Source organism: Echinops telfairi, unplaced genomic scaffold (assembly GCF_000313985.2).
Source record: "Echinops telfairi isolate 266 unplaced genomic scaffold, ASM31398v2 ScPeMD7_3;HRSCAF=10, whole genome shotgun sequence".
Lineage (NCBI taxonomy): Eukaryota > Metazoa > Chordata > Mammalia > Afrosoricida > Tenrecidae > Echinops > Echinops telfairi.
Window position 1 is genome coordinate 16,471,395 of NW_022103899.1, and position 19,649 is coordinate 16,491,043.

General features: G+C 34.7%; 1 protein-coding gene across 1 annotated transcript in view; it reads left to right on the forward strand.

Annotated features, from left to right (window-relative positions):
* Positions 1 to 19,649, forward strand: part of GLS (glutaminase) — an 83,120-nt gene that overhangs the window by 16,332 nt on the left and 47,139 nt on the right. Inside the window, exons 3-8 of the mRNA XM_013004348.2 lie at positions 129 to 284; positions 638 to 759; positions 5,081 to 5,210; positions 5,940 to 6,019; positions 8,615 to 8,778; positions 16,083 to 16,141. Coding sequence (XP_012859802.2) covers positions 129 to 284; positions 638 to 759; positions 5,081 to 5,210; positions 5,940 to 6,019; positions 8,615 to 8,778; positions 16,083 to 16,141 — 711 coding nt within the window. The remainder of the gene's footprint in view (positions 1 to 128; positions 285 to 637; positions 760 to 5,080; positions 5,211 to 5,939; positions 6,020 to 8,614; positions 8,779 to 16,082; positions 16,142 to 19,649) is intronic.

Genomic DNA, 19,649 nt, shown 5'->3' on the forward strand with positions numbered 1-19,649 from the left:
AACTCACTGGCTACTCTGTGGTAAAAAGAAAAGGCTTCTAAAAAAGAGAGAGAGAGAGAAGGCTGTGTGCTCCCATGGAGATTTACAGTTGTCTGGTTTTGTGGTTGATTGTTTAATAATGAATTTAGCTAAAATCCATTATAATGCTCACACAAGAATTAATTTCATCTTCTTTCTCATTCTTCAGTAAAATAAAACAGGGTCTGTTACCTAGTTTGGAAGATTTGCTGTTCTATACAATTGCAGAAGGACAAGAGAGAATACCAGTTCATAAATTTATTACAGTAAGTTTTAATAATTTTCTATCCTAATGTTTTAAAAAATTAATAAAGTTGTGCTATAAGACAGCATCATGGAAATACAGTTATAAAGGCCATTTGGCTTGTAGATTATGATTGACACGTTTCTCTCATGTTCACATTTTTATCATGCTCATTTCAAGGTAATCTGTGAAAGAAAATGAAAGAAACGATGAGAAACTTGTCCAGAAATTGGGTAATAGTGATGCCAAAGTGGCAAATAGATGATCAAGTTTTGGGAAGAAGTTTTTATATACAGAAATAAAAACTTGTAGTTGGAATAAGCATCTACATTATTTGCACTATATATTTACAAACTCTTATTTTTTCAAAAACAGGCACTCAAATCTACAGGATTGCGAACGTCTGATCCCAGGTTGAAAGAGTGTATGGATATGTTAAGATTAACTCTTCAAACAACATCAGATGGTGTCATGCTAGACAAAGATCTTTTTAAAAAGTAAAAATTTCTGCCAAACCTCTAATGGTGATTTGCTATGCTTTATGGTGGTTTTACTTTCCAACAAAATTGCATCTGTGAAGGCCAGTGCTTCCTGTATAGCTAAAGGAAAAGCAAAGGGGATTTACAAATTTTTGTTTAAAGAACTAGGTACATGCTAAAATTCTGTAAAATACTGGAGCTAAGAGTATACATTCTTCAAATTGTTCTAACGCAGATTAGATGTTTCCAATTTACAGTACCTGGAGCATGACTTCACTGTGAATAGAGCAAATTCTTTGTCCTTGTCATTGCGTTTATTGATCCTAATTCATCTGCATGCCTTGACTTTTGCAGCATGGTTTCCATTTCGTTCCCATTAAGTGATTTAGATGACTTCATAAAATGAGAAGGCTTCAGACATCTCAATGTTCTTAGACTTCCTTGCCTGCATTATCGGCTTCTCTCTTTTCAGACTTATCAGTACATAGCTTTTTGTCTATTTTCATTATTGTCAAAACAGTTAAAAACTAAGACACTTTTGGAGAGTAATGTCTTGATTTAGCTGAATGAGAATATTTTGACTTTTCTGTATTATATTTGTTAAAATTATTGATTTTCATTAATGTGTTCTTGGTAGCTTAATTTGATTATCTAATGATTTAATGGCTATCATGTCTGTAATCAATGCCTACAGAAAATGGTATTTAAAACATTAATAGTTAATGCAACCAGTGTAAAACTATAAACAGCACTGTAGTTCATTGATTTGTTCCAGACTACAGGCTTAGGTTGAGGCAGACCCAAAGAATCCTGCATCTACCTTTAAAGTTTGTTTATTTAAATTCTTTTTGGTGGAGTGGAGAGGGCTTGAAAATTTGTTCTAGGTATCTCCTATCTTGGAATAGTAAGTCATCTGAAAGAGTATTGACTAAAGTGTTTTCTGGCATGCTGTGAAGCACTGTTTACAGCTTTGAATTCTTATCTTTTCACCATGGAACTCTTGTTGCTTTTAACTCAGCTGACCTTAAAGTGTGGATTTTGGGTTCTTTGGGGAATTATTGTTAGTAAAGGTGGCACGCTCTCTCCAGAACCTGGTTTCTTTGTGTGGAAAAGGAAATTTTCCCTAGTTATCTGTATCTTTGCAGTAAGGATGAGCTTTCTGTTACTAATCATGAGCTATCTGCTTATGGTGCCATTAGAAAATCATTTTAATGTATCCCAGATGAAATTGCCAGAGATACAGGTAAATCTGCTGATAAATCTGTATGGGGAGTTGCTGAATTTAAGTGAAATCAGTATTTCAGACATTTTTTGTACTATGTATTTTTTTAACCTGTTGTTAGGTTTAAGTAGGAGATTAAAAGACATGTCTTAAATACATTATTTATAACCAGGAAACAAGCATAAAATTTCCTACAAATACTTATATTTGATAATTATCATTACTTTAAACATTTTCAAGAAAAACAGTTGTAATACAGGCAGTTTCCAACTTAACAAATACTTCGTGGCATATATGAGCAGGCAGTGGAAAAGTCCAAGCCTGCCAGTTAAATGATTTCTCTTTTAATCCCTAGAATTAGAATTATACTGTTAACCTTTTTTGGTTCCCTGGAAAGGTGATTGCTCCAGAGAACTTCTTTTATGTTTTTAAATATGTTATCTACTTAGTTTGTTGCTAGTTGTTTGTGGCGGCTAGCGCAGGTGGATCTTCAGGTAGCTGGGAAGAAGAGAGACACCATTGAAATGCAAAATTCATTTTTTCAGACAATTTATTTAAAAGCTAGGTAGGTTTGATTTAATTCAAAGTGTTAATGCACCTGAAATACATTGCAAGTGAATATATTTAGCATTTTGCAAATCTGAGAAACAACTATTATATTGTTTGTTTTATTAATGAGTAAATGAGTTTTAAACTTTTTGGAGACAAGTCTGTTTGAAAATTGGAGACTGCCTGTACCTGTGTAGTCTTTTGTTTTGAAAACTAATGTTTTATATATTTATGCTATTTTAATCTTAGAAAGTATTAGGATGACTTTATGTTAGATCGTAATTTTAGTTTTTTTCTTTTTCTTCTTTGGAGGCCTAGGACATGAATGGTAGTTTTTTGTGTTTGTATAGTGTTTGATTTTTCTAAGCAATTGCATGTTCACGATGTTATTTAACTGATGAAAATTGTATTTGCACATTTTATAAAACATTGAAGTACTTGACAATTGTTAGTCAGAAACACTTAATGATATTTAAGTAAAGAAGGAAGAATATTTCTAACTTACAGATGAAAAACTAGAATAACGCACAGAGAAATTTGTAACTTACTGAAAAAAAAATGCCATCTCCTTAGGGTTCCTTTTATATTATATGATTCTGGTTTTCTAGTTAGATTCATGGCATCTCTATTAAAGTAACGCTGAAGAAAGAACACTTTTTTTGATTCTTCATGAGTATACAGTTAAAACTTTTGAGTGGTAAGGTTGTTACTTTTTTTGCCAGCCACAATAATTCATCATGTCTGGCTGGGCTGCCACAAGCTTTACGATTATCTTCCAATAGAAACAGAATTTCACTGGCTGTACAATATTGTTAATTTTAAATCTTCTTTTTTTTAAAGTACTGATTACTTTTAAATAGAAGTTAGTAGTTGGTTAATAATTTAAATTTGTAAACATTTTTGAATATGAACAAATTTGACTTGTTACAGATTTAAATAATGAGTTAAGATCAGGGACTTTTATGCAGGTTTAATTTTTATAGCTATTTAAAACATTCTTATATAAAATGTTAAAATAATGCCAAAATGAGGATATTTTAGATTAACTTTGAAACATTACCAAATATGATTAGTCAAAGTTTATTGAAGTAGATAGTGACTATGAAAGGTCCATTATTTAAATGTCACCAGGTTAATTATGGAAATTGGAACTCTAAATTTTTTGTGTTGTAATAGATACCACTGAATACTAACCTTTTTATTTGGAAAAAATGTAAATATACCAACTTGGTGTTCACCAAAGGAATATGCATTCTGAGTGAAAGTTAGTAGTTAAAATGTACAGAATGTTTTAAAATTTTCATTTTGTGTTTTATCTAGAGCTACTTGAGTTACAATACTGAGATTTAAGAAGCAATTTAATCACAAACTGAAAAAGAAATACAAAAAGTGCTTTTTCCCATGTATGAGTAGTGCAAGTTATTTGACCTCTCATAGTCTTCATTCCTTATCAATTAAGTGAAGGAATCATTCTCAAAATGTTGATATCTTGACAATTAAACAGGATGAATAGTTCTTAAAACGTATATATTTTTAAAGCCATTTTTTTCTTTTCCTCAAAGTATCATATCACTTAGCTGCAATGAATGTAGTTTCTATACATTAAAATTTTTTTCCCTGTTGTTCACTTATTTGACTTTAAGACCTCTATTATGAACAGTTAACTTTTGTCTTTTAAGGACTTATTGTTATTAGGTGCCAAGGAGCTGTTTTCCAGCTCAGCACCCAGTATACAACCTTGTGTGCAGCAGTTTGAAAGACTGTCCGGTCTGCATCTTCTTTACAGTTACTGCTATGTTTATTGGAGCTGCGGTGTCAATCCAGCTAGTTGAGGGTCTTCTCCCCCCCCTTTTCTGCTGACCTTCTACTTTGCTAAGCATGATAAGTGCTTAGTCTTGAATTTTATTTCGTAGATGTTATGGCTAGATGCCATGTCACAGCAAGTCCTCCTCTAATCACACATTCTTTATAGCACTTGAGGAGCTCGGGTGTCCTGGTAGTTATGAATTGCGCTGCTAACCGTGAAGTTCTTTTTAAATCTGAGTAATATGTTTCAGGAAGCAAGAATATATTTCTGAGGCTATTTAATTTTTTTTTTTAAAGTAAGCTCTTAACCATGACATACAAGGTGGTTTTAAAATGTTCGTGGGACTAAAATATACTGGAATGTTTCCATGAACTTTTGGAGCTTCCTCTTTTTACAGTCTATTTTTTCACTAACCAAATGTCATGCTAAATGCTTATCAACCCCAGTAGGCTAAGACACTTGTTTCAGATGGCCCTAATACCTGGTGGAATGATCTGTCATTTTAATCTTTGTAATTTTTATGCATATTTTAATTGATTCCTTCAAACTTTTCAACAGCTTACAAGCAACTACATGAAAGGCTGCTGGGAGGAAAGAAAAAATGTGGAATGTTATTTTATAGGATTTAGTGTGTTATATAAAGTGACATTTTGCCTGTTTAAATACAGGGTTAATATCCTCCTAATCAATACTATTTCTTATTACTGAATATGAATATATGATCAGTACTCAGTACAGTAATTTTTCTCTGCATTTCACAGATGTGTTCAAAGCAACATTGTGTTATTGACACAAGCCTTTAGAAGAAAGTTTGTCATTCCTGACTTCATGTCTTTTACCTCACACATTGATGAGTTATTTGAAAGTGCTAAAAAGCAATCTGGAGGAAAGGTAACTTTTTTGATGTGCTTATTTTCCTAACCCAGTCACTTAATATATTAAGTTCAATTTGGAGGTCAGAGATACAAGTGTGTTCATTTCTTGGGTTTTGCTAATTAAAAAAGTTGTGACGCCGTTGATTTTAACATTCTAAAATTTAAAAAAATATTTATTAGCCAAAAGGTTATCTAATTTTATTAATTCTTTTTGATAAAATGGTTTTGATGACTGAACTCTCGTTAATAATATTATTGGGAAGTTTTTGCAATTCAGATATCCTCTATAGGTCTTTCTGCTTTTAATCTCTTAAATCTAGGAATTTGTATTATTAATTTCTACATTATTTTCTTTTGTTTTGTTTAGCTTCTATATAGTATTATCTCTGGGTAATTGTTTAAGTATAGACATTTATTTTTATTTATTTTTTTTAACATAGCATAACCTTGCCAACTCCCCTGATTAAAGATGTTTTTCTCTTTCTTTAAAAAAAAAGTCATGTTCAAATTTGTGGTTTATATATCACTTATGTAGGAAGTGAGACTGCAGTGGGAAAGTGGCTGAGAGAAATCACTTATACCTCAGCCACTCCTCAACTCTTTGAGAAGTTAGTTTTAAGGAACTTTATTATAAAATATAGATCATAAAATAGCTAGTTATTGGTAGAAACCAAATTAAGATAGAAAATATTGTGTGCGTATATCACATCTATGCTCTCCCCCCCCCCCCAACTGTTTTGGATAGGTTGCAGATTATATTCCTCAATTGGCGAAATTCAGTCCTGATTTGTGGGGTGTATCAGTTTGTACAGTAGATGGTCAGAGGTAAGTTTAAGCCCATATTAATCAATTGTAAACTTTATATTTGCAAAACTGAGTATTAAATGAAGAGGGAAAGTTAGCCACCACATGACATAAATTCAAAAAGGTAAGTAAATTTGTTAATTTAAAAACCCTGATTACATAATGATACACTAAGTTTTATGAGACATTTAGTTTGTTTTTATTTATAGGTGTATCCTTGTTATTTGAGTATTTAAGTACCTATAGTTGTGAGTTTGTTTAGGAAAACAAGTCTTGTCAAAACATGGAATTATTCAATAATGAACTGACTACTTGTAAAATCATGCCTTGTTTCTTGCTTAGCATTGGCTACTGTTCTTGCCATTATCTCTTTTCTTCACGCTCTGATATGATTAAATTAGTACAGAACACAACATAGCTATCCTCTCGGCCAGCAATCATTTGCAGAGTAGAAGATCTAATCTTGCAGAACTTCATGAAGTCAGTGAAAGTGGTACTTGGAAATGCTCGCATTGCAGGTATAGCCACTGACAATTTTAAAGACTGTGATGTGAGGGTCTTCCAAAGATACTTTATTTAGTTTAAAAATCAAAGATAAAGTTAAATGATTTTTAAAAAGAATAGCCCTTTTTATTATTGTGTTGGAAGTCAGGTGTAATACCTATTATGTTGAGTTTTTGAGAAAAATTGTGCCAAAAGAAAAAAATGGATTTTTTTTCATCCTTGAGGTTTTATTGTTTTAAGATAATCTCCTAATTAAAGCCTCATCCCTCCCTTTCAAGTTCATGAAATATTGATCTCTTCATTATAAGATCATTTTACTTTTTACTACTTATTCTAAATTATAGACAATTACAAAAACCAAACAAAACTTGGCTTGAGACTAGAATAACTCAGCTACTACCACCAACTAACGGCTCAGAAAGGAATCACATTGGAAGGCCCTGGAGGGGGAGGGAGCAAAGGGTGGGAAAAAACCCCAAATCATGAAAGGGAGTAAGCTAACTGATCTGATAGATACTGATAGATACTATGGCTCTCAGTTGCCTTTCAGGTCTAGAGCTGAATTTACCCTATGGTGCCAATTTTCAGCCAAATGATAGACCGGTCTATCATTAGTAACACTGAATACATAGTATACACCTCAGAGTAATCTACCATTTGAGATCAGAAGTGCAGCTTTTACCAAAAGACAAAGTTCAGAAAGGTTAGGAAATAAGGAAGAATGGGAATGGGAAAACAGGGAGGAAGTGAGATGTGACAGGGAAGGGGTTGCAATGGATGAGATGAAATAAGATACGTATGAATAGTTGAATGTAAAGCTGGTGGTCTGCTCTGTAAACACTCATCGAGTTGCCATGTTTAAAAGAATGTGTTACAAGCTTAGCCCATTCCTGAGACAGAGTTCATGTTATATTCACAACCATGAAACTAGCATGTAGGTATGCTGGTCCTTCTATTTGGCAGACTTTATCTTCATCTGAACTCAGAGTACTAAATACTTATGTAGAAGCAAAAATTAGATGTGACGAAAAGGACACAAAATGAGGTCATGGTTTTATCCTTAAAAAGCAAATTCCACTAGGCAGTGATATTTCTCCCTTTTTTGTGTGGTAGAAAATGGCTTATTAATACTTGCACATGGTTTTTCTCTTCTCAAAGATTGCCTACGTGTAGGGATTTAGTTTTCTTACCTAGAGAATCCTAAAACTTGACTTTGGAACTAGAAGGTCAATATTTTAATTCCAAAATGAATGAGACCGGTTTTACAATTGTTTTAGAATGATTGTTAAGTAAAAATTATAGTCTTGACTAAATCATATATACATTTGATTTAAAAGGTATTTGATTTTACATAAATAGATCCATAAAAGTGAATAGTCTATAATTCACAGAAGTTAGTCACTGTTGACACCTCTTTGCTGCAGGACGTTTGCTTTTAACCCCTTTGCTTCAGATTGTTATCAATAGTTCCCTGCCTTTGTGGAGAGAATATAATGGAGTGGTCAGAATTTTTTCATTTCCCAACCCAATCTCTACCTCATTTCCTCCAAGTTTGGTTTAAGATAAAGCTGTCTTTTTGCTCTGCTCTCTAAGTGCACAATGCTGATAACTGCCTAATTTAGTGCTTACTCTGTCACATTTATAAAATTTGATGTTATTTCTCTTAATGAAGGTGAAATTGTGAATGAATAGGGTTCATAAGATGAGACATTTATAGGCAAGTTCTTAGTGAATAAACTGAACTTTTTGAACTCTTGAAGATTTGGGTTTAAAAGGAAGGTGAATAATTTGCTAAAATAGCTCATTCGTTTCATATGATTAAATTTGGGTGGTGGTGGTGGACCCCTTTTTTTCCACACTACTCAATTATTGATAATCCGATTTAGAATCTTATTTTATTACCTGAATAGTTTTTAAAGCATTTTTCTTTGTGTGTGTGTGTCTTATTGCTCTTTAAGATAAACATGTCTTAATTTTATTATTTAATATCAAAGTAAACTGGTTGAATTGTGGAATAATGTCAATTAGAATTAACATGCAAAATGACATCAATTAGGGAGCTGCATGTCTATCTAGGTGATCTTAAGTCTTTTTTAAATCTATTTTAAATAGGCACTCTATCGGAGATACCAAAGTTCCCTTTTGTCTTCAGTCCTGTGTAAAACCTCTGAAATATGCTATTGCTGTTAATGATCTTGGAACAGAATATGTGCATCGATATGTTGGGAAAGAACCGAGTGGATTAAGATTCAACAAATTATTTTTAAATGAAGATGGTAAGAATAGCATAAGTATTGGTTTAAAAAAGTAATGTAAAAAAATTTTTTTTTCAAGAAAGAAACTTCATGCTTTTTATTTGTCATTGAATTTCTGTGAATTCTCTAAATATAATTTCAGCTGTTTAACATATACCACTAGGAAATGAGCAGGGAATTTCACTTTATAGCCATATATAAATCTCCCTGGTGACCCCCTGAGTTTCCCTCAACTACTAACAAGTGCCAGGCCTTCAAAGGTTACAACTAGGAAAGCCGCAGGAATCAGTTACATTCTGTAACTCTGTGGCTGTCGTGATTCAGGACTGATGAAATGTGTTTGGGTTCTTTTTCATTTACGTTTTCAATAGGAAATAATTTAAAAACCTTGCGATGGTTTAGGTTAAGGTTAAGGTTAAGGTTTGCTTTCAAAGTAATTTAGTGGACAGCGTCTGTAAGTACAAGGCATATAGATCAGTTTCTTAAACTGGTTTGTGACTTCCATATAGGTTTTAAGCATTATGTACTACTGTTTATATATTGTCTTAATTGTGTAATAAGCATATACCAAAATGAGAGATCTGATTGGAACAGTAAATAAAGGAATTAACATAATGAATTTACATAAAGAAGATAAAACTCAACTATGTAGAAGGGACAGAGTTTGTGATTGGCAAGCATCTCAGTGGGCCTTCTGGGATTATAAGCTATATAGAGTATATTGGAAATGTGTTTGTAATGTGTTATGTTCTTTTAATTCTTTAATTTTTGTATGATATATGGTAACTAAGATAAAAAAGAACTCTGCAGGTTTTATTACCTGGGTGAAAATGAAAACTTGTAAAAATGTGTAGTTTTTGTGTATTCTAATTAAAAACGTGTCTATAAATTCCAAATGTTAACAATTTGGAAAACATGTGCAAATACTTGGAAAAACAATCCCTTCCTAGACTATTCCAGATGGATGTCAAGAACCTCAACAGACCCATAGCAATAGAAAATAGACAAGGTTGTCAAGGGATTACCAACAAAAAAATCCCCCAAGCCAGATGGCTTCATAGGAAAATTCTACCAAGCATTCAGGGAAGAACTGATGCCAATCCTACACAGATTCTTTCTGTGAAGGTAGTATAACTCTGATACCTAAAGTGGCCAAGGTTCCCACAAGAATTGAGAACTACAGACCATTATCACTAATGAACCTCGATGCAAAAATCTTTAGCAAAATAACAAAAGCATATAAAACAAATAATTCACTATGACCAAGTGGGATTCATAACAGGGATTGTTCAACATACGAAAGACCATTAGTATTATTCGCCACATTGACATGAAAAATTATAAGAACCATATGATAATATCAATAGATGTGGAAAAAGCATTCAACAACATCCAACCCCCATTCCTGTCTAAGACACTCAAGAAATAGGAATGGAAGGAAAATTCCTCAATATTATAAAAGCTACATATGAAAAACCAGCAGCCAATGTGATAATCAATGGAGAAAAGATGAAAATGTCACTGAAAAAGGGGACCAGACAAGGATGCCCTTTGTCCCCACTCCTTTTTAACATTGTACTGAAGATCCTAGCTAACAGCATAAGACAAAGAAAAGACATCAACGGTATTTATCTGGGGAAGGAAGAGGTGAAACTATTGTTATTTGCAGATGATATGGTTTTATATATTGAAAATCCCCCAAACTCCACAAGTGGAGTGGTGGAAGCAATAGAGGAATATGGCAGAGTAGCAGGATATAAGATCAACAAACAGCATTCTATCAGGCTGCTATACACATCAGACAAGATCATAGAAGAGGCAATTAGGAAGCACCCTTCACAATAGCCAAATACAAGCTGAAATAGCTAGGGATATACCTGACTAAAAAAGCAGAAGATTTGTATGAGGAAAACTACAGAACACTATTACAAGAAACCAAGAGTGACCTCAACAAATGGAAGAGTATTCCATGCTTGTCAATTAGAAGACTGAATATAGTAAAGATGTCAATTCTGCCCAAGGCACTATATAAGTTTAATGCTATCCTGATATGAATACCATCATCCTTCTTCAGATAATTGGAAAAACTGATTACCAACTTCATATGGAGAGGGAAGAAGCCCAGAATTAGTAGAGAACTCCGCAAGAAGGACAAAATGGGAGGGCTTGTTCTACCTGACTTTAGCACATATACAGCCACAGTGTTCAAAACAGTGTGGTACTGGTGTAACCACAGATATTCAGACCAATGGAAAAGAGCTGAAAACCCAGAAATAAAAACATCAGCTGACAGTCAACTGATTTTTGATAAGCGCCCCAAAATATCAAATGGGAAATGGATGCACTCTTCAATAAGTGATGCTGGAAAAAAATGGATATCTACCTGCAGAAAAATGAAGCAAGACCCTGACCTCACTCCATGCACAAGAATAAATTCAAGGTGGAACACAGACCTTGAGGTAAAGCCCCAAACTATTAGGGCCATTAAGGAGGGACAAACCTGAGAACCTTGTCACAGGGAATATACATAGGCTATTGGGAATAGGGAAGGATACAAATCCAGAGGAGTCACAAATTGACAAGTGGGATATACTAAAGATAGAACACCTGTGTACATCAAAAAAATTCACCAAGGGTGTAATAAGAGAGCCCATGGACTGGGAAAACATCTTTAGCAATGACACATCAGACAAAGACCTTATTACTAAAATCGACAATACTTTGCAAGCTTATAATAAGAAAAAAAAAAAACAACTGCTAACTAAGAGGGTGGGCAAAGGCCCTGAACAGAAGTTTCACAGGGGCAGAAATCCAAATGGCCAATAAACATGAGAAAATGTTCCGGATCATTAGCCATAAGAGAAATGCAAATTAAAACAACTATGAGATACCACATAACACCCTCAAAGATAGCCCAATTAAAAAAATCAGAAGCAATAGGTGTTGGAGAGGCTGTTGTAAGATAGGAACTCTCGTCCACTGCTGGTGGACCTGTAGGTATGTACAGCCATTATGGAAATCGACTTGGCAATATCTAAAACAGAAATTGAACTGGCATATGACCCAGCAATCCCCCTACTGGCCATGTACCCCAAAGAGGCAAGAAACAAACCATGGCCAGACATCTGTGCGGCACTGTTCACAATGGCAAGGAATTGGAAACAACCCAAATTTCCATCAACAGACGAATGGATCAAAAACTGTGGTACATCAATGGAGTACTACGCATCCCTAAAAAGCAGCGATGAACGCATGAATCACATTGCCACCTGGGAAGAACTGGAGGAAATCATTCTAAGTGAAGTAAGCCAAGTACAAAAGGACAAATACAACATGAGTCCAATGAGGTAATCTTAAAAAATAATGTGGCATAGGGGAAAACCTACTATATACATACATTACTGGGGTGAGGCCCACCTACACCGGCAGGGGCCAAACCCAATCCAAGGATACTTAATAGCAACCAACCAATTGAATAGGGGGAAAGAGGAAAAGAAAAAAAAAAAGACGTGGGGAGCAGGACACTAACCTACCCAAGAGGAGGGTAATTTTTATATCTCTACAGGAGAGGGGGAGAGAGACCAGGCTTGAACCTGATGTGCCCAGACATGAATACAGCATACTGGCATGTACCAGGGAACCAATAAAGGTCTGCGGGGCCAGCCCCATTCCCAACTATGTGGATGCCCCCCACCCCCAGAAGAATGCATTTCAGAAGATAGCATTGGGTTCCAGCTTGGGGAGAGGCGCACGTCTGATCAGAGCACACAGGAGAAATGAAAAGGGATGGAGAGGGAGGGGTGGACATCCTGGCCCACCAAGGCCCGTGGACAGTATTCCTGCTCAGAGCAGACAATGCACAGATCACAAGACACGACATCCCTCACTAAACCATAGCACTGCAGAGAACAACACCGGAGACACAGTGTGGGACTTGTGTACAATCTGACCCCATCGTACTGGGGAGAAATGCTAAGGGCATGCAACAGAGGAACAAGGGGAGCAAAGTGATGAAATCCCCGGGGAATGCCAAAAATAGACTTTGGAGACAGTGTGGCACCCATCAGACTCGACTGGAAAACACTCGTAATGGCCAACAAGCAGAATTTGAACTATTGATGGGCTTTTCCATTTTTGTCAGTGGTTTTTTGTTGGTGGTGTTTTCTTGGTCTTGACTTCCTTTTTTGTTTTGTTTGGCTTTGCCTCGTTTTTGTGCTTATTAATGTCTCTGCATGTCTATTTATATATAATAGGCGGGATAAGCAGTTCGGAGATGAAAAGAACTGGACCAAAGGTTCAGTTCCAATGGATACAGGAGAAGGGGAGGTGGGAGAAAGGAAGGGTGGGGGAAACCAACCCAGGGACAAGGGAACAACAAGTGAACTAAAATCAGTGAAGAAAAGGGTGTTAGATGCTTAGTGGGGCTTAATCAAGGGCAATGTAGCAGTGAGGAATTACTAAACCCGAATGAAGGCCGTACAGGATGGTGGGACATGAGGAAAGTAAAAGGAAATAGAGGAAAGAACCAGGAGGCAAAGGATATTTATAGAGATCTAAATACATAATGTACATATGTAAATATATATAATGAGAAGGGAATAGAACTATGTACTCATATGTATATGTTAACAATTAAGGTTACAGATGGACATTGGGCCTCGACTCAAGGGCTCCCTCAACACAAGAACACTTTGTTCTAATAGTGCAGCATTCTGTGATGCTCACCTTCCCGACACGATTACTGAAGACAAAATGGGTGCCTGGGTGTGTAAGCAAATGTGGTGAAGAAAGCCTAGCCATCAAATGATATAGCGTCTGGGGTCTTAAAAGACTTGAAGATAAACAAGTGGCCATCTAGCTGAGAAGCAACAAAGCCCACATGGAAGAAGCACACTAGCCTGAGTGATCAATAGGTGTCGATGGGAATCAGGTATCAGGCATCTAAGACCCACAACAAAATCATAACCAATGTGAATGAGTGGTGGGGGGACATGGAGTGGATACCCAATGCCCATCTGTAGACAATTGGACTTCCCCTCACAGAGGGGGGTCACAGGGAAGAGATGAGCCATTCAGGGTGCAGTATAGCACCAATGAAATGCACACCTTTCCTCTAGTTCTGTAATGCTTCCTTCCTCCCACTATCATGACCGCAGTTCTACCTTACAAATCGGATTAGACCAGAACATGCATACTACTATAGATAAGAGCCTGCAAAGCAGGGAAGCCAGGATAGATAATGGAAGGCCAACACTGAGATTATCGATACCAGGAGGATTAGGGGGTAGAAGGGAAATCAATTACAATGATCAATCTAGAACCCCCTCTTAGGGGGGTGAACAATGGAAAAGTGGGTGGGGGCGACAGAGGACCATGTAAGATATGAAAATAATGTATAACTTATCAAGGGTTCATGAGAGGGTGGGTGGGGAGGGAGGCGAAGAAATCGGGAGCTGATAATGGTCAAGTGGGAAGAGAATGCTTTGAAAATGTTGATGGCAGCATATGTGCAAATGTTCTTGACTCACTGGATGAATGTATGGATTGTGATGAGATGTAAGAGCCCCCAATAAAAGTAATTAAATTTTTTTCAAATGTTATTCATCTCAGTTTATACAAACCAACCTGATAGCTACCATTACTTTAAATGGTAGTCTTTATTAATTGGCTGCACAGGGTTATGCTATTTCGGCTTCATAAATATTTTCAGATGAATTAAAAAATCTAAATTGCACCCTTTAAATTTTCTACCAACAGCAGAGGTAGGGAACAAGTAGAATTCAGGCATATATCTCACAGATAAGCTTTCTGCTGGTGCGAGCCGGGTATAATGTTACAGTGTCTCTGGTTTGTTTCCAAAATGTTCAGATGTCTGGCTTTTGAGCCAGAGGCAGATTGAGCAGTTGCTTACATAAGAAAATTGCTGTTGTCAGGCCATGAAATGGGTCAGTACCTACCATATTCTTGGAAACATACTACTGAATGTAGCTTATATAGTATCTACAGAATATTTATGACTTCATATACGCTACTTGCTATTTGGTGACCAACTTTATTTATCGTAGTGTAATGTTTTTAAAACTCATCCATGTATTAGTATGTCATTCCTTTTTATTGCCAAGTGATTTTCTTTTATATGGCTTGTAAAACATCTTATTTATTCATCCATCAATTGATGGGCTATTTGATTGTTTCCACTTTGGGGCTATAATGAATAATTCTTTTAGGAACATATGTACTAATTTTTGTGTGAACATATACTTTCATTTCCTTTGGTTATATACCTAGGAACCAATTTGATGAGGTATACAATAACTAGTAGTGTTTTTAAGTAACTTTGTGCATTTAAATTTACATTTTTAAGTAACCGTCAAAGTGCTTTCCAAAGCACAGAGATTATCCTAAATGGTCAAATCACAGACTATCATTTGGTTGCAATTTAAAGAGACTAATAATAACAGCCATAAATTAATGCACTCTGTAGTTTTGTCAATTTAGATACAATGATGTCTTCCCAAAGAAATGAGTAATAACATATAAATTAGGAAGCAGCTTGCAACTAAATATTTTCACTGTTCTAAGGGTTTTGTGTTTATTGAAATGCAGTGAATGAGAATGTAATCAGTTGTGATTTTAAATTCTCTTTATTTTAAAAACTACGATAGGAGGTAGAATTTTAAGTGCATTAAAAAATTTTAAGTAGTGTTAAAAAATGACATCCTTGTCAGGAAATACAGAAATTATCACCAACACAACTTAGTATTATTGTTGTATTGTATGAGTATCTTGTTAGTGTCAGTTTACTTTTTTCTCTCTCTTTGTGTGTTGAAAAACAAAATTGGGTTCACATTAGATGAGGTTTGCTTCAGGATGTCTCTGGTACTTTCTAAGAACCTAATGTGTTTAATTTATTCAATCGTCATAACTCAAAGGAGGTGTTCACCCACTGATTTCATCAAGAGTGACCCTGTAAGACGAGGATAGAACAGAATTGCTCTTGAGGGTTTCTGAGACTAAATCTTCTCCCTGGGAGTAGCTGGTGAATTTGAACTGGCAACATTGTAGCCCAGTAGTTAATCCACTTTGTCTCCAGTACTCTTTCAATAAAGTGTGGGTACGTACTATTATTTCCTGTTTCAGAGAGAATTGGGGCACAGTGAAATTTAGTTACTTGCTCAAGAACACACAGTTACAAAATGAAAGCCCTAGGAAATTTGGATGTGCTCTTATGCCATTTGTCATCTTTTTGTATATAGATCTCTATATGATTATTAGAGCTGCATCCTAGAAGTGATTAATAATGCTACTGCTTTTACATTTTACAGATAAACCACATAATCCTATGGTAAATGCTGGAGCAATTGTTGTGACTTCATTAATAAAGGTAAAATATTGACAAATCCTTTTAACCTAGCAAAAGTTAAATACCTAAGACACAGAGATGAATCTTAAATTATTTATGTGGAACTGTAAAAGGTTTTTCCCTCTGTCTTAAAAAATTAATCTTCCTGTATAGGGTTCAGTTTTTTATTTACTTCAAAATAAACTATGCAATGATTTTAAAGGGAAAATTAGAAACAGATGACTCTAAATCCTAACAGTTAATTTCTCTTGATTTAAAGATCTGGCAAAAATTCAAAAGGAAGTATCTGCTGAACAAGAGCCATAGAGCTTTTCTTAAAAGTTTAGAATTTTTAAATCTTCTCTTCCTTTCTGGGTTTTCTATAATGTACAGATATAAATGGAATTAAATGCATTCAGTGTATAAATTTTCTTATTACCATAAATACAGAAAATGTTTTGGTATTTTGCTTAAAACAAAGTATATTTACATTTGACTATTCTCCAGTCATACACGAGTGCAAATCACAATTTTTATTTGAATGTTTACTTTAAATTATGCCATAACTAAAATAAGGCTTTTCCCAATTACTAAGCTGTATTATGTTCCTTATACTTTGAAATTTGCATTGTATTTAGTATTTGGTTTTCCTTAATAATTGGATGTTTTAATGATTTGAAATAAGTATCTGAAAATGATTCTATTGTGAGATACAGGTTTTTCATTTATATTGAAATAAGTCAAATGTGCACTTGAAACATTTGCAAAGCTTGTCCAGTAAATCAGTATCTATTCCAAATTAGAGTAAAGCTAATTAATGACTTTGTAAATAGATTTCTGAGGGTGGGATACTCCCTTACACAAAGGGTGTAAGTCATACCCTTGGCCCAATTCATAAAATTCATCTCCTTCACTTTCACAAATTTTATATATTTATGAGAAAAACCTTTAAGATAAGAACACTATTATAAAATATGTATTAATATGCACAGTTAATAATTTGGGCCAAGTGCTGTGTAATCATTGGCCCCATAATCCTTGCTAACCCTTTGAGATAGATATATTCAAATGTTATTGTTTAATGAGTTTTAATAGGCCGTAGAAATTTTCAGTTTGTCCACTGTAACATCTAGTTATTTTGGCAATTTTATGTAAGAGAAAAGTTGTTTGCTTGTTGTAAAAGAAACTTGGTTATTATAGAAATCCTTGTTTTATTGTAGAAATTAGTATGCATATGAGAAGAATTCAAAAAGTTTGTGGAATTAAAAGATAATTGGCCTTTTCTAGGAATATTTTGAAACCTCATGTGAGTGAGGTGCACTCTCACAGTGTGAGGCATGCATAAGTAATTAATCTTACAGTTAGATTAGGGTATGTTCAGTGAGAGCAAAATCTCATTGATAGTTTAGATTTGAAAAGAATTTAGAGAAATGGAAATTCATGGTGATACAATGTATGTGGTAATTATTATTAACCACTGGAATGGTTCTTAGCCTTTTTTAGGTCTCTCTTGAAAATGTTCGCATGAAGTGATTTTACATACAATTGTAGAAGGTTGATAGGTCCTTTGAAGCTGATCCATGGACCCGTTTAAGAACTTTTTACACTGGAAAAAGATTAACATGGTATACCAATAGTATTCTCCAGGAAGGGATAATGTAAATGATAAATCAAGCATTTCCTTGACTGCCTGCAGTTAAAAATCTCCTTTTGTTTAATGATTCATGGGTGTAATACACTGCCCTGAGGATTGCTGCTTGTTGGAATTGCATGCTTGGTCCTATCACACCATCCCTTCATTAGTTTCACTTAACGTAAGTCACAAGCCGTGATCTAACTAGACACAGTTGAATCACTCGTACTTAGATTTTTAGCTTAAAAGAAAACAAAGTTAAATTGCATGTGCACAATTTAGGTGTGGTTTAGCATGAAATTTCAGAAATTTAACTTAATTCATCTTGTATTTATAAATTTGATCAGTGGTTTTAAATTTATAAAAATGTTGAGCCCTGGTGATGCAGTGGTTTAGTGTTTGGCTGCTAACTAAAAAGGTTGACAGTTCAAACTGGCAAAGTTTGAAGTCAGGCTTTGGGGTAATTTTCTTTTGAGTTTCTGTTTTTCAAATGTGTCTCACAAGTACTTTTAAATTATTTAAATGAAGTTCATACAAATCTTGTATGAGGACATTTGATGTGAACTTTGGTAAAAACTGCCCCAGAATGTAATCCTTAACGTAATACTTAAGACAGAATTAAAAACTTACAACAATCTGTATTTGATCTCTGCAAGTTATATAATCACATAATTATAATCAGTAATGGTTTTGAAATAAAGCTAGCCAAAACAGCCTATAGAAATGTCAAGCCCCGCCTTCTTACTTTATAAAGTTGTGGAAACTGAGGCAAAATAGCTTGTGACAACAGTAGAATTAGGTCTAAGCCAAATCTCATGACTTAGACTTCTCTTTTTTGTTTGCTGTTTATTAGATTTCATGCTACCATATTTAATGTGGTTTCTTTTGATAGCATCTAACTTTGCCTAGTATAGTTTTATTATCTGAAAATGCTGTTTTCTTATTTTTTAAAGTTACCAATTTATTGGTTAAAAAGTTACATCTATTTTTAGTTGGTCTATATGGTTATTTTTGGATATCAGTGCCTAATATATGTATAGAACTAGGTCCCTCCCCCTGAACTTACACTTGAGTATCAAGGCATGACTTTTAACCATGGCTAATTAACAGATATGGCACAGTGGTTAAGTGCTGAGCTACTCACCAAAAGGTTGGCAATTCAAACAGAGCAATTGTCCATAGAGAGCGATGTGGCCCCCTTCTGTGAAGATCCATTACCATGTAGATAACAGCCTTGGGAGCCCTGTGGGGGCAGTTCTAATCTGCCCTAGAAAGCAACCAGGAGTTGAAATTGACTTGGTGGCAATGGATACTACATATGGATTTTATTCTTTAGCTCTTCTTTTAGTTGAACTTGAACGTTTGTGATTTTATTTTTTCTACCGAAGTTCAGGACTTTATTATGATGCCATTAACACATTATCCTCACATTACTTCACACCCCCAGGGGGAAAGATTAAGTGGAGTCTTTAGAAAGACTCTTTATTTCATAATTTTGTAGTATTGATATTTTTTCCTTGTAGGATTGGTGGTGATCCTCGGGAAATGGGGCAAGAGGCAAAGCAAATGTTCAAAAGGATTAGCAGATTGTGGAAAAAAGGAGCATTTGGACAGAAGGAGCCTGTTGCATAAATTCTTAACTACTAAACTTATAGAAAAACTCCAATATTTAAAATTTTAACCAAAGCTATATAGGTAAATACCTTTTTAAAAACAAATGTCATTTTATACTTAAAATGCACATAATTTTTGACAAAACAAGGGTACTTATATTTGCTTTCTTTTTCTCTGTAGTAGCTACTAACTTTTAAAGGAATACTTTTTGATGGAATCTGTTTTATTTGATGATGATAATGTGTGGTTGCTTGATTTAAAGAAAAGAATCAAATCTGAAAGGAGCACTATCATTTCTGATTA